The sequence below is a fragment of the Nannospalax galili genome, unplaced genomic scaffold (assembly GCF_000622305.1).
Source record: "Nannospalax galili isolate Female #2095 unplaced genomic scaffold, S.galili_v1.0 scaffold136, whole genome shotgun sequence".
Taxonomy (NCBI): domain Eukaryota; kingdom Metazoa; phylum Chordata; class Mammalia; order Rodentia; family Spalacidae; genus Nannospalax; species Nannospalax galili.
Genome location: NW_008340872.1, coordinates 4,944,348 through 4,959,747, shown reverse-complemented (window position 1 = coordinate 4,959,747; position 15,400 = coordinate 4,944,348). Strand labels below are relative to the sequence as shown.

General features: G+C 38.3%; 1 protein-coding gene across 4 annotated transcripts in view; it reads right to left on the bottom strand.

Moving 5' to 3' along the window:
* The window catches only part of Scaf4 (SR-related CTD associated factor 4), a 65,492-nt gene that overhangs the window by 27,609 nt on the left and 22,483 nt on the right, over positions 1 to 15,400 (bottom strand). For all 4 annotated transcript variants that reach the window (XM_008835984.3, XM_008835985.3, XM_008835986.3 and 1 more), the window contains exons 2-9: positions 12,881 to 12,964; positions 11,892 to 11,936; positions 9,636 to 9,797; positions 7,391 to 7,526; positions 6,923 to 7,062; positions 6,288 to 6,464; positions 1,371 to 1,561; positions 865 to 973 (exon numbers count right to left, since the gene is read on the bottom strand). In XM_008835984.3, coding sequence (XP_008834206.1) covers positions 865 to 973; positions 1,371 to 1,561; positions 6,288 to 6,464; positions 6,923 to 7,062; positions 7,391 to 7,526; positions 9,636 to 9,797; positions 11,892 to 11,936; positions 12,881 to 12,964 — 1,044 coding nt within the window. The remainder of the gene's footprint in view (positions 1 to 864; positions 974 to 1,370; positions 1,562 to 6,287; positions 6,465 to 6,922; positions 7,063 to 7,390; positions 7,527 to 9,635; positions 9,798 to 11,891; positions 11,937 to 12,880; positions 12,965 to 15,400) is intronic.

Sequence of the window (15,400 nt, the reverse complement as noted above, 5' to 3'; positions counted from 1 at the left end):
ATTCCCAACCCCTTCAGAACCTTTTTTCAACAGGCTATGAAGCAGTATTTCCCAAGGTGGCTATATAACAGAATCATTGTAGAATTCAGGCAAACAAACAAAAAGCCAGAAATTCGCTAGAAGCTAGTGGGGCCAAACTCTACATCATTAAAATGCCCTCCTGCCTGTGACCCTGTAATTCAGATTTATGACAAACTTTAAGAAATTGAAAGTGTGAGGCTATAAAGATGGCTCAGTGGTTAAGAGTACTGGCTGCTCTGCTGAGGACCGAGGTTCCATCCCAGCACCCATATGACAGTAACAGCCATCTTTGTAACTCCAGTTCCAAGAGAATCCAATGCCCTGTTCTGACCTCTGAGAGCACTGAACAACAGGAGTGCACTTATACACAGGCAGGCAGTACCTTCATATACATATAGTAAAAATAATAAAATATTAAAAAAGAAAGTGTTTACCAAAACAAATCCAACAAACCAATCTCTAGTCTCCTATAACTTTCCAGTGTGCTACAGATGCTTCTGTTGCATATTTCAAATTACATTACTGAATACTGAGAACTGAAGCCCTCTAGAGTGGCCAGTCATTACAACATACAGGAAACAGAGACTCCCAGTAAGGGAAATGGCTGTGTAATTAAATACGTGAATTTCTTTAAATGAAACTATAGCATTGCTGTACTATTTAACTCAAATGCCCGTAATTATTAGTGTGTTCTGTTTATAAGCTTGTTGCAAAATAAAAAGCAACTCAAATCATCTTATATTCAGCAGTTTTCATGGAACTACAATTCTACTTGGCACATCACAATGAGTAAAACTGTTCTCAAGTGCAAACCATTACCTAAGGTAACAAAGATTCCTATACCTGATGATGTACTGGATCTTGCTGGATTCCCATCATTCGAGGTTGAAATTGATCCATATTTTGATGCTGTGGGTATGCTGGCTGCTGCAAGCCATCTCCCGGAAACCCACTAAAAAAGGAAAGTACTCTTCTTACTCATCCAAAAGCACTAACGTTATTTCTCTATGTACTAAGCATTATTTCCCACATAAAAGCTATTAAAAAAAAAATACCATTTCTATTAAGGTGAATACTCTTAATAAAAAAACTTTATGGGCCGGGCATGGCGGTGCACACCTTTAAACCCAGCACTTAGGAGGGAGAGGCAGGTGGATCTCCGTGAGCTCAAGGCCAGCTTATTCTACACATCAAGTTCCAGGCCAGCTGGGGCTACAAAAGAGACAAGATAAACCAAAAAACTTCACAAAATAATTACTCCACTTAAGTGCTTTTATTCATAATTGTTGCTTAGACTATACATTGTAACTGCTACTAATTATCTGTCAGAGTACTAAGAAGAAACTCACAAGGCTGCCTGTGGAGGAGGAGAGGAGGCAGTAGGCACTGGCACAGCAGGAGCAGCAGCAGATGTGGCCAAAGCGGGTACAGGAGGTGCAGCAGCAGCAGGAGCTGCAGTGCTGATGGCAACAGCGTCCTCTGTTTTTGAGTCTTCCACAGCTTCTGGCTCATCATCATAATCAAATCTATCAAGCAGCTTCTGTAATACGTATATCAATGTTTCATTTTAAAATACAGACTGAGTGACTGAAGAAGGACTACAAAAATAGCACTTTTGACATCAGCTGTATCTCTATGGTGCTGTGTACACAATTTCTTTTCCCAATGTCTTAGATCTTGGACCAGACACACAAATAATTTTCTAAAAATACTTATCTGCTCAGACTAAAAATGCATGGAGCTTTGTGTGCATGGAAATGGGCGTACACTTTCAGGAAGCTATACAATGCACAAACACTACCTTACTCAGGGTCAGAGACATGGCTGACCTAGGTTTGTTGCCCAGCACCCACATGGTAGCTAACAACTGTCTGTAACTCCAGTTCAAGACTATAAGATACCTTCTTCTGGACTTCTGCATTGCAAGCACGAGTACACTTACATACATGTAGGAAAAACATTCACACACATAAAATTTTTAAAATTTAAAATAATAAAAGGGGAAAGTGACCTTCTGAATACTTCCTGTGTTTTTAAGGAGAGCTTATAGATATTTCATATTTGTAGGAAACCTGAAATATAGATCTAATTTTATTTTTCATAGACAAGGAAACTAAGGTTCAGATGATAAGTAACTAAAACAATACAGCCAGAAAATGGCAGAATCATGATGTGGACACTGGTCTTTTTTAACTTCAAAGCCTGTGTCTAGCTTCCAATTAGCAAACTTATCTTCCAGGCTGTTCATGGATTTCAACCTCATTCCCAAGCTAAGCTGTTCTGTGATAGTTCTGTCAAAAAACTCTGGTGTTACTTTAGAACAGAGTTCTATGACAGGAAGAAAGGTCTTTCCTTAGGTTGTACACTGTATAGACCTAAACTAAGAGTAAATAAAGTATTTAGAAATAAAGCATACTTGCAATTTTTAAATAAATGAGCAATTAATATCTTCTGAACGTAAGTACTTTGTGGCTTTGCATACATAAACTTGTTTTATGACACCAAAAAAATCTGGAGAGATGGCTCAGCGGTTAAGAGCACTGGCTGTTCTTGCAGAGGACCCTGATTCAATTCCCAGCACCCACATGGCAGCTAACAACCATTTTAACTCCAGTTCCAAGGGATCCGACACCCTCAACTGAACTCCATGGGCACTGCACAACAAGGGTGCACCTACACATATTCAGGCAATACACTCATACACATTAATATATTAAAAAAAGATCTACATATATTACTCTAGAAATATACACATTAAATAAACATATTTAAAAAAAGATCTATATATATTACTCTAGAAATGGACACGAAGCATTTATAAAATCTATAAACCCAAAAAATACATTTTCAGTGCTTTGGAAGAAATGGAAGATCTATAAAGAAGTTAGAGCAGAAATAGCTAAAAGCACTTTTAATGTCAATTAAAATAGGCGTTAGCCACATGAAAAAGCATAGAACACACATACACTCACAGTCAGCACACGTGCATACAATTTCTTTTTCTTTTTCTGGAAATAGGGTCTCCCTGTAGCTCCAGCTGACCTGGAACTTGCTATATAGTCCAGGCTAGCCTCAATCTCCTGAGGTGTTGGGATGAAAGGTGTGCTATACCACACTTGGCCCCAGAGTTTCTTCATGTAAACCGGATACAACTAACAAACATAAAACACTAAAGCAATTATTACTTAAATCATAATTTAATGAACAACAAGATAAGGATACCCACTATCATGGTTTCTACTCACTATTTTTCTCAAAGTCTTAGCCATTGGTATAATATGAAAAGAAAAAGTTAACAGGCATGGATGCTGAAAAGGTTAAATTTAGAACTCCTGAGAAAAATCTAAGACAACCAACTAGAAAACTAAGCACTCAATGCTGTGGTCTTTTACAAGGAAATGTAAAAACCAATGCTGCTTCTCTCTGGCACTGTTAATCACATGAAGTGCTATGAAACATTAAAAATGACCACGCATACAAGGACAAATGAAGACGAGAAGCATGTAAGAGCTGCATAAAGAAAAATTTTAAATGTTCCAGTCAAAGGAGTTTCTGAAGGAGAAGCTCTCAGTACTTTCAAAACTAACTTCAAAAGCCCAAGGAATGCCGATGCTAAAGCTCACCTGCAGAAGGATGCTGTGACGGATGGTTAATTTTACCTGTCAACTTGGAGAGCTAAAAGTGACCAGCTAGAACATCAAACTCGAATCCATGTTACCACGAAGGTAAAAGCTTTTAGATAAGATTTTCATTTAAATAAGCAGATTTCAAGTAAAGCAGATTACCCATTCTAACAAGTTGGTCTTGGCCAATAATATGAATGTCTTCCCAACAAGACTGGGGTTTCTATAAGAACTCTCAAGACTGCAACAAAGAAACCTGCCTGAGTATCTAGTCTGCTGCTTTTTGGAATCTAAACTCCGGTCTCTATTAACTTTTACATGGATTTACATACAGCCTGCTGATCTGCCTGAAAAATTTCAGATTTGCTGATTCCCAACAACCACATGAACTAACTTAAGAGCAATCTTTCCATCCATCCACCCACCCACAGGTACCACGGGTTGTTTTTCTGAAGAACTGTAATACATATGACTACGAATAGTCAAAGTAGGCCTGAAGGAATGAGTAGAAGGACATCTAGAAATAATGTATATTTGTGCTGAGTTCCGGTGCAGTGATTTCAACTGTTAAGATGCGGAAATAAATGCATCAGTGTGACAGAGTGTCTAAAACAAATATGGACACATGTAAGAACTTACTTACTATAGAGAATTTAAAAATACTGCTGGGCATAATGGCGCAGGCCTTTAATACCAACACTTGGGAGGCAGATGGATTTCTGAGTTCCAGGCTAGCTAGAGCTATGGGAAACCCTGTCTCAAAAAGACAAAAAAAAACAAAACAAAACAACAAAAACCAACAACAACACAAAACAAACTGAGGGTAACCTGATGGCTACTTAAAACAACCTTGAATCATACGGTAAAATAGATTCCAGAAGAGACAAACATAAGACACAAAAACATGGAATACATAAAATTCTTTTGTAGTATAGGTACAGAGATTTCTAAACAAAACTAATATTAAAGATTAATAATCAAAACCACCTATGTAAGAATATGTTCACTTGTACATGGAAGCAGGTGTCAAAGAAGATTTATAAAATTTTTCAGTGTGGAGCTGCCTCTTTTGGCTTTGCAAGTTTCTGTATTATGTTTCTCCCCACAAGCATATATTCTATATTCCTGTGTGTGTGTGTGTGTGTGTGTGTGTGTCTATGTGTGCAGGCCAGGACTAGGCTGGGTATCTTTATCAATTGTTCTTGATCTTATTTTGTGGTAGAGTCTCTTACTCAGGAGCTTACTGACTTGGCTCCACGCAACTTTTACTTGGATGCTGGGTGTGAACTCAGGTCTCCACGCATACATGGCAAGTACTTCACCGACTAAGGCATCTCTTCAGTTCTTATTCCTTTTACTCAAAACTTTATCTGGTCTTTTAAAAATCAGTAGGCATTTGCAAATCACTAAGTTAAAAGAATAAAAACTGGGATTTACAATTATTATTTAGAACTACTGGTGATAAAATCTTTGTATCTTAGAATATTGGAAAGAATCAGAAATTATTTAGAGATGATGAAACCAAAGATGTCATGTAATTCTATGAGCTTCAAACTTCAACTTTTTTACTGTGAAACTGGAAAAATGAAATTTTATACAATCTTAATCCTAACAAAACCATGAAAGAGACAAAAGTAGAGCTGTCTGGGTTAAGTCTGACAGGAGTTCTGAGCTGTGTTTTTTCAGCAAACTCATATTCTTAGCAGCGGTATCTTAACATGCCGGTTAGGTTTAACTGTGAAATGCCTCCTACAGGTTCAAGTTGAACACTGGGTCCACAGATAGGGGCATTCTGGTGTAGGAATGACTGCCGTTAATGTGGCTTACAAAGGCTGCATTTTGGGAGATGGTGGAAAATTTGAAGGTGGTGTCCAGTGGGAGGAAGGCCACTGGGGGCATGCTTTTGAAGGTTATGACTAGTCCAAGTTCCCTCTCCCCTCCTCTTGCTGCCTATCCACCATAAAGTGAAGAGGCTTCTTTGCCACATGATCCTGCTGCCATGAGGCTCTGCCTAGGCAACCATGGACTCAACTCTCTGAAACCATGAACCAAAATGCATCTTTTCTCTTTTAAGTTGGTTCTCCCAGGTGTTTTGGTCACAGCTACACAGAAAAACAGAGCATGAGGAATCCTGGAGCACTGAGTAGGCTAAAAGACACTTAAATCAATCCAAACTCCCACATTACAGATGTAGTAACTAAGGTTTCTAACAGCAATGTGATGTCTATCAATAGGGGAATAGCTGAACTTAGATGTGTCCATGAAATGGAATCTTGCTAAGTATTAGAATACCAACAGACCTAACAGTAAAGAAAGAAGAGTATTAAGATCAAAATGAAAGCATATATCCACAGTAGATTAATTCTGGACTAAAATACAGCAAAGTGCCTCAGAAGTCATTTCCAAGTACAGGTAGGGTAGTGCTAATGAAGGACTTCCTTGTCATCACTTTATTCCATAAAGCTTTTACAGTCACCCTGTATTATACTTATAGCCAGGAAAAAAAAAATAAACATTTTGATGTTGAGAAAAACCCATCAAATCACAAATAAAACCAATAATCCACAAGAAGCCACAGAAAAGAGAAGGCCCACAATCCAAGCTGAGTAAGAGACAGTGGGGTGGGTGATGTGAGAAGCGTACCTTGTCAAATGCAGTTTTTTGCTCAGGTGGGGGGAAAGCAGCTTTTTGTTCAGGTGGTTGTGTAGGAGCTGTCTTTAACTGAGCTGTGATAGCCTGAACCTGAGCCATCACAGCATTGTCAAGGGCGGGAGACTGTGGTTTTGGAGGTTGTTGAAAGGTCTGAAGGATCTGCTGAAGCTTAAAGAATGGGAAAACTGATAAACCACACACAATGTATAACCATCAAAAGTTAATTTACTGTGAATGAATATATTCCATATAGTGTGCAATGTTTAAAGTAAAAATGTATGCTGACAATCCAGAGATACAAAATGAGGCTCAAAGAGAAGAGAAATCACATGGAATTGTGTTAACAGTAAGGTTTCTAGAAATACAGAAAAATACACGCCATATAATTTTGCATCAGTCAGAAATGCTAGAATTGTGTGTGAGCAACAACACTTGCCACTCCAACAGCTCTATGTTTCACATTCACATTTTCCTTATCAACCCAGTCATTTCCTCCCTAGGGAAGACTATTTTAGTTGAAAAGTAGAGACGTTTTCTCCCTTCCAGGTGCTTATGAAGGAGGAATGGGAGATAAGACTGACAACAGAATCTAGCTCTGCAAACCATCTCGTCCTTAAGTCACTTACTTGCTGGCCTTGAGTTGTCTGAAACAGCTGAGCCACAGCAGCAAAAGCATCAGAGCTGGGCAACTGCGGCACAGCAGGTATGGAATTTGCAGTGGCTTGTGGGAGTTCAGAAGAAACTTTTCCTGGAGGTGGAGGTGAGCCTAAAAGAGTAAAAGGGCATTCATTAAGGTAAAGAAAATATTAACAATTTTCCCTTTTAACACTCCTTTAAAGCTTCTCTGTTAAATCAAACTTCTATTCAGTTTAATACAGTAAAATGAACAGATTATGGTTACTAAGGTTGGCACTTACAGTGCCAAAGAGCATATTTTGATTAGAAGTGAGAATTATATAAAGAAAAACTGTACCTTCTAAGATGTAAACTCAAGTTTCCTTCCTATGGAAAAGTTCTACCAATATAGACAGACTCGAAAACTTTTCATGTACAAAATCTCTATCATATCTAAGATCACAGACACACGACTGTACCTTCATTATTGGTAGCATTTTCTGCTACTGGAGCAGCATTACTGGTTCCTGCTGCCATGTCCAAAAGAGGCTGAATAATTTCAATTTTGAATACTCCATTTTTTTGCCAAAGATTCAGCACACGAACTATTTTACTCTGTTATATGTAAGAAAATGAATATACAATGAATATTTACAGAAAATATATCTGATTTCAAAAAGAGAAAATCTGTTTCATAGAAAAAAAATCCATCAGAATTACTACCCAGTTAAACAACAGTTCTAATTAACCTTTCTTCAGTGTGCATAATCGAGATTCAGAACAGAGACTATCACCAGGAGAATACAAAGAAATGCACTATTTAGTGTTGCTACCATACTTTACTACTGGCAGATGCCTTTTAGAGAAGGAGATGAAGTTAAGAGTTTCTTCAGGATGATCACAGCAGTTAAAATACTTAAAAGATGTGCCAGGTGTGGCTGTGCATACTGTAATCCTAGCACTCAAGAGCAAGGATCTTGAGTTTAAGGTCTGAGACCTTATCTCAACAAACAAAAACCTCCCAGTATTTAAGAAATTGGCCTATAACTGAGAGATTAGGTATTTTGTAGTCAAGTAAATCTGAAGGAAACCTAGACAAATTTTGTTATTCATGGATATACATCTTATCTCCGATTCAAGGACTTTTTACAAAACACACATTTCCTCTCCAGAACAGCCTCTAAGAATATACACACAGTGCCTGTGACCACAACGAAATGCTCCTCTCTAACGGAAACAAGCTCCTTTCTCACTACTCTCAGTATTGTACCCAGAGTCCATGCAGGGCTCCGGCCCTGGAGACAAGAGAGGACATGGTATACAGCCTAAATGGAGGTACTTGTGCCTGTCCCCCAGCTGAGAACAGAAGCACGCGTACACATGCAGTCGAATGGCAGATAAATGCCACTTACATGCCTCTATGTGGTGAAGATCAAGCCTTTCAGGAATAAGCAACAAAATGAAATGAGTATTTTCTTGACTACAGAATTTTCTTATCAACCAACTTTATAAGCTCATGTTTGTAGCCTAGGCTGGCTGGAACTAGCAACCTTCCTACAGCCACTTCCCAAGTGCTTACTTACATTAAAGATATGTGCCACCATGATCAGCTAGCAAGACTTTTTCTTTTTAAAAACACTTTATTATTTTTATTTTATGTGTATGAGTGTATTGCCTGCATGTATGTGAGTGCACCCGTGTTGTGCAATACCGTGGAGGTCAGAGAGGGCTTAGGATTCCCCTGGAACTGGAGTTAAGGACGGTTTGTAGCAACCATGTGGGTGCTGGGACTCAAACCTGGGTCCTCTGCAAGAACAGTCAGTGTTCTTAACTGCTGAGCCATCTCTCCAGCCCCAAGACTTTCTTTAAAGCAAGATAATGCTTAAAAAAACATGATTTCTTATTCCTTTTTCCCTCTTAAACTTCATTGTATATATATTTTTATGTAACCTACTTCAAGTTATTTCCGGAAAAATGTGTTAAAAGTGCCTCTCCTGGAATAATAAAAATATTCTAAAATTTAAAGAAAGAGAAAAAAATTATTTTTATTTTATGTGTATGAGTGTTATGCCTGCATGTACGTAAATGCACCTCTGTCATGCACTGCCCACAGATGTCAGAAGAGTGTCAGATTCCCTGGAACTGGAATTATGGACAGTTGTTAGCAGCCATGTGAGTGCTGGGAATTCAACCCGGGTCCTCCACAAGAGCAGCCAGTGCGCTTAACCGCTGAGACATCTCTCTAGCCCCAACATGATGCTTCTTTAACAAACCTTTTTCAGTTTCTTTAAGTGGGGTAAGAATATTTAATGAAATATACCCTCATAAGAAATTCTTAAATGTACACATAACTGTTAGGTACTACATAGTTCAGCAGATTCCTAGAACTTCCTCATTTACCCTTAATGGAAGCTTCAGAGTCACTGATTAGCAATTTCTTATTCTGCACTTTCCAAAGCAATCACTACTTTGCTTTCAATCTATAAATTTGGTTCCTTCTGCCATTCAACAGTACAAAAGTCCTAGGTAGAGGCCAGGCTAATCTATTATTTTACAAGGGAGCAAATAGGAAATGACCATTGCAGAAAAACTGGGTTCTGTTTAAAACTCAAGCGCTCACTGTATATTATCTGCACATTTCAAATAACATGAATTTAAATATATATAAAAATAAAAACAAATCCAAGAATATAAAATTTTTAACTGAAAAGTTATTAACTATACCTTATCTTCAGATGGGCAAAGGTATAAATATTGGAATGTAGCAGTTATGTTTTTAGAGAACCTTGGCCCAAAAACATCTTTATCAGTTCCAAACTGATGACGAGACTGTCTCACAATGGAGTCAATTACATATAATCCTGGAACCTTGTATTCTGGTTTACACTGCAAGAATAAAGATACAAAGTCAGTACAAGAAAAGCAAAATCAAATTTGATATCCATGAATCTCATGCATGCAACCTTATGTATCCATCCACTTAATGCTTAGAAACTATTTAACTGGCTGTCAAATTCCCACGTCTATAGACAAACACCATTCTTTGAAACTAGCCACCCGAGGGTTTATTATTCTCAGATCCTTGACTTCTTCCTCCAGGAGACACTAACAATCCACTGCCACACAAACTCAGTTATTAGGATAAGTCTCTAATTTAGGTTTTCTACCTTTCAAAAATTACTAAAAAGTACTTTTAAAAATGTCAATTTTGGCCAGGCATGGTGGCGCACGCCTTTAATCCTAGCACTCGGTGGTCTTGAGGGATACAGAGACATTGTTCTGGGGTTCCCACTTAGAGGCTGAGTGGGTTTGTGGGAGTAGGTGACTGGGCAGTGGACAAAGAACTCCTTCTGGGTAGGAGTCAGGAAAGGCCCAGCTTGATTTTATGCGAAGGCACTCTGAGACTGTCCACTTGGTGGAAGTGATTGTTGACCTGAGTAAAGGGAGGGCTGTGATGGTTGGCGCCGCAGTCATTCCAACCTGATGGAATGCTGGGCTGGAGGTCTTGGACCCGTGGTCCTGATGGCCTCATAGTGCTGAGTAACTCTAGGCATTGGGTTTTCCTGATTCATGGAGGGTTCTTCTGCTCTGTGCTATCACCAGGCCAGGCCAAGTTTACCCACCCTGTACCTCAAGGGAAAAAAGGGAGGAATGACAACCAGCTGGGCGTGGTGGCTCACACCTGCAAGCTCAGCACTTGGGAGACCGAGGCAGAGGGATTGGCATGAGTTCTAGGCCAGCTTGAGCTACAGAGAGCTCTTATTTCCCCAAAACTAAGCTAGGAACGGTAGCACACGCCTTTAATCCTAGCACTCGGGAGACAGAGGCAGGCAGATCTCTGTGAGTTCGAGGCCAGCCTGGTCTACAATGCAAGTTCCAGGCCGGCTGGGACCACAGGGACACCCTGTCTCAAAAAGACCAAAAAAAAAAGTCAATTTTATTTCTGTTAAAACATGTACCAGAGAAATAAAAACTAAAAGCAGAAGCCATTTGGAGTGTATCAAATTAACAAAGGAAAAAGGAATACTAGAGAAGCAGGCACTCACACACACATTTCTGATGGTAGCAGATAAAGGCACAATCCTTTACTGAAGACAATTAAGCAATAAAGGCAAAGCCTTATTTGATCCAATTCTTTATATAAGAAGTTATGCTAGGGAAAACAAGATGCATGTATTTTTTTCCATTAAGGTTAGCTACTGAAGCATTTTTATGTGAAAAGTAAAAAAAGGTGGAAAATACCTATCTAGCCAGAGAACTGGCTGAGTAAATCACAGTAACAATCAAGGAATAGTCCATTGATAGTTATAACATAGTCAGCAGAAAAGGTAGGTCAGCAACCAGCACTGTGTCCATTTTCCTCTTAACATAGACTAGATTCACATGTAAGCACTGAGAAATTTGGAGGGAATGATATGTGTACAATATAAACTTTTCCCTATTCTTTGCACTTTGATCTGCTTCTACAAGAAGTTTCTAATCAAACACCTACCATAAATCACATGGCACAGGGCCAGATCAGCCAAGAAAACAGACATCTAAAACCATCTCAGTTGTCTACTGAGAGGATGTGCTAATTACACATGTCATACAACAATACACAACTAACTACAACTGAAAAAGTTTAATTCTGATGGCAACAGAAAAGTTAGGAAAACTACAAAGAAACTTCATTTGAAATATTCAGAGGGGAATTATATGTCAACAGAGTAGATGGGGCAAAGGGTAGATTAAGTCTTTCAGGCTTGGGGAAGGGTCCTGGCACACAACTCTTGTCAGGCACTACACAAAAGCTGAGTGCTGAACTTTCAGCCAATATTCAATGAATGGTGGCACTAGGAAAATGCTATTCTTTTAACTTCTAATTAAAAGGACATCTTGTAACTACTATTTGTAGGTTGCTTTTGGCAGCAAGCATCCAAATCACAAAGCACAAATATAAACACACATCATAAATAAAATGAATAATGAAACAGTTACCTTTTTGATGAACTTTTCTACTATCTGAACTACATGCTTATAAAGCTGAAAGAAAAGAAAATCATGGCCAGTTTATATATTTCTGCATTTCCTATAATTAGAGAAAGCAAATAATTAACCTTGGAATTTTCACAATCTACAAAATTAGCAAGCAAGGTAACTCAATGAACCATTAGAAATAAACCAAAATCAATTTTTCCCCCAAAATCAATTAAAAAAAAAATCACAAATAGGAAATCAGGAAGGAGCTGGGTATGGAACTGCACGCCTTTAATCTCAGTACCCAGGAGGCAGAGGCAGGTGGATCTCTGAGTTTAAGGCTAGCCTGGTCTACACAGCAAGTTCTAGACCAGCCACTGTTACAACAATAACAAAGCAAAATCCCCTCCAAAGAGAGGATCTTTTTTTTCCCTTTTATATTTTATGAGAAGGTCCTTTCTTACTTAAGCAGCAAATTCTTCATAAGGTATCAGACTACCTCATGATAGAGACAAGAGACAAGAACATGGAACCAGAACAGTATCTAAAATGTGTTATTGAGGTGTGAGCTTGGGTAAGATTAGTTAATTTCTTCAAGCCCATGCTTTGTTTTTATATAAGAAGCAAGTAACAGTCAGCTGGTTTAAGAGAAAAATACAGAATGTCACAGTCCCGTGAATAACTGTACAATTTTATCATAACCCTTCAGTAAAATCTAGTGAGTGCTGTTTGATTCACACGTGAAGTAACTCACAAGATGAACTCTCACATTCCAACAATATTTAAAAGTTTCAAACACATGGCAGGAGAGATGGCTCAGTGGGTAAAGAGACTACTTAAGCCTAGCGGCCCGAGGTCGACCCCTAAAACCGACACAGAGGTGGAAGGAGAACCCACGCCACAAAGCTGTCCTCTGGCCTTCACATGTGTGCAGTGGCATGCATCCTACCTCAATAGTAATCAACTAAAAATGCAAAAACATTTCTAAATTAAATATACTTTATTCTTACCTTAATTGCCTTAATAGCAGCTTTAGTAATGAGAATCATCTTGGCTCTAGAGATGGGAGGTTTCATATCCATAAGTGAAAACAGCTTAAAAAACAAGAAATAAAAATAGTTAACAGACAAGGTAAATTCAGAGTCAGTTCCCTTGTTCTACAAAGATATTTTCAATCTACTAAGAGAGCAACAAACTTTTGCAACTAAAATTTGTCTATTTGGCAAATAAATAAAAGCCACGAACTTTTCTACACATCTATACCATCACAGAAATCAACAGGAAAAAATAAATCATATTAAAAAGGAAAAAAAAAAGGGCATGAATGCAGAGGCAGAACACTGACAAGATCGGCAGAACTCAACAACAACTAAAAGTGATCATCTAAAAAACCAGAGGGTGGGGGCCCTGGAATGCCTGAGTACACACAGACCCCTATACATGCTTACTTCAAAACTTTTTAAAGTACAGCTTAAATTCTTGTTTTTATTTACTCATAGGCACAGTCACCTGGGACTTCCAAAAAACTTTCAAGTGTATTTTCAGGGATTTTGAGCACTGTTAACCTTTTATGAGTCATATTTTTCTAATTAATGTCAGTATCTCAAACACAGATGTGCTCTCGCCCTTCCACAGTGACCTGATGATACTACGCTCGTCTTTCTTCTCAGGGTAACTAGCCTATCTGGCAGCACATTCTAACAATTCACAATTACACAGCTTTCCAAAACTAGGGACCCAATGGCAGTACTTTTAGAAAAGGCACAGCATGCCAGATGTAATCAATATAAGGACCAGACACTCTGAAGTACAAAAAGTTGGAAACTTTCCTAAATAATGTTAAGAGAATGGGAGAAACAGCTTAAGCTATTTAGATAGGAATTCCTTCTCCAAAGAAATTCTCTTAAAAAAAAACCAAGATCCTCAATTATTATTTATGTACCAACCTAAAAATTCTCCTTGTGAATGCAAAATGAGGAATTAGAAAGGAAATAGTAATCTTTGAAGCTATACAAATCAATGAACTAAGAGAGGAATTCAAATATTTCAACTTAAAAATTCTAAAATTAATACTGCATGATTCATAAATATGTAGTTACATTTATTTCACATACTCCCATCCCACGCACATTTTAAAACAGAGAAAGGGGATTAAAAAAGTTGATTCAGGAATCTCGAGAGTATATTTTGTTGAGACCTAACTAGTATTTGTCTAATGCCCCAAATGGCTCACATTAAGTCATTTCAACAATAACTTAGTCACTGTATTTTTAAAAAAGAAAGCCAAACAGGCATGAGACTGTCCCTGTTTTGAAGCATAAACACCATGGTCTTTATTCAACTTGCCATAATTTATTTTAAAAATTAGAGTACAGACGTTAGGAATACAGCCAGTATCGTGGGCATGATTAGAAAGAGAAGCCTGAGGAGGAGAGGAAAGGGGGCCCATTACTTGCCTATCTAGCGTGCGTTGACGCAACAGCGTACCTTCATTACTTTTAAAAATTACATTAAGGAAGAGCTGTTATAATTGCTTTCAGATGATATTCAAAAATGTTTCCTCTAAGAGTGGGGTGGAAGTGAAGCAAAGGAAATGGTTCAGTGGGTAAAGGTGTCTGGTGCCAAAGCTAATGACCTGAGTTTTATCCCTGGGATCCACATGGTGGAAGTTTACCAACTCCTGCAAGTTGTCCTTTGACCTCAACATGAATGACAGCACATGTATACATGCAAAATAAATAAAATAAGCTTAAAAAATTAAAAGGTTTCATGTTTTAGATGATGCTCAAGAAATGGACCTGAACTGTCGATTCTAAAGGTCACACTCCCTATACTATCATACAATGTAGTTTACTACTAAATTTGTGCAGAAAGCATTGACTATACTAGGAATTCAAGAAACAAAAGATCAGGCAGGCATATTCAGTAATAGCAATGAAACAATTAGGCTGTGAATTAAATGTCCAGGCAGACAAAGCAGGTCCATGCTCAAAACACAAACATCTTTTATCAACAAAGCTGAGAAATTTATGCTAAGAAGGGACCCTAGAGCCTATCAGAAGCCAGGGGCATACATTTTTTTTTTTTTCCAATTTAACAAAGAAAGGACCTGCACAGATGAACACCAGACCAAAGGAAAATCCTAGAGAGCACGAAGGCACCTAGCACAGTTTAATCAGAATGCAACCCAAACCTTATTCTTTCACTTGGGGAATCAAGTGGCTATAACAGTTATAAGGACTTCTAAGTGTGTGTATAAATGTATGATGTGTGAGTGCAGGTATGCATGTGCTACAGTACATGTGTGGAAGTCAGAGGACAACTTGGAGGAGTCAGTTTTCTCTTCCATGTTGAGTTCTGGGGACCAAAATTGGGTACTCAAGTTTGCTGGACTATAGCCTTTACCTGCTGAGTCATCTCAAAGGCCCCAGACACGTGTTTCTTTTTTTTTTTCTTTTTTTTTCTTTTTTTGTCTTTTTGAGACAGGATCTCCCTGTAGTCCCAGCTGTCCTGGAACTCATTATGTAGAC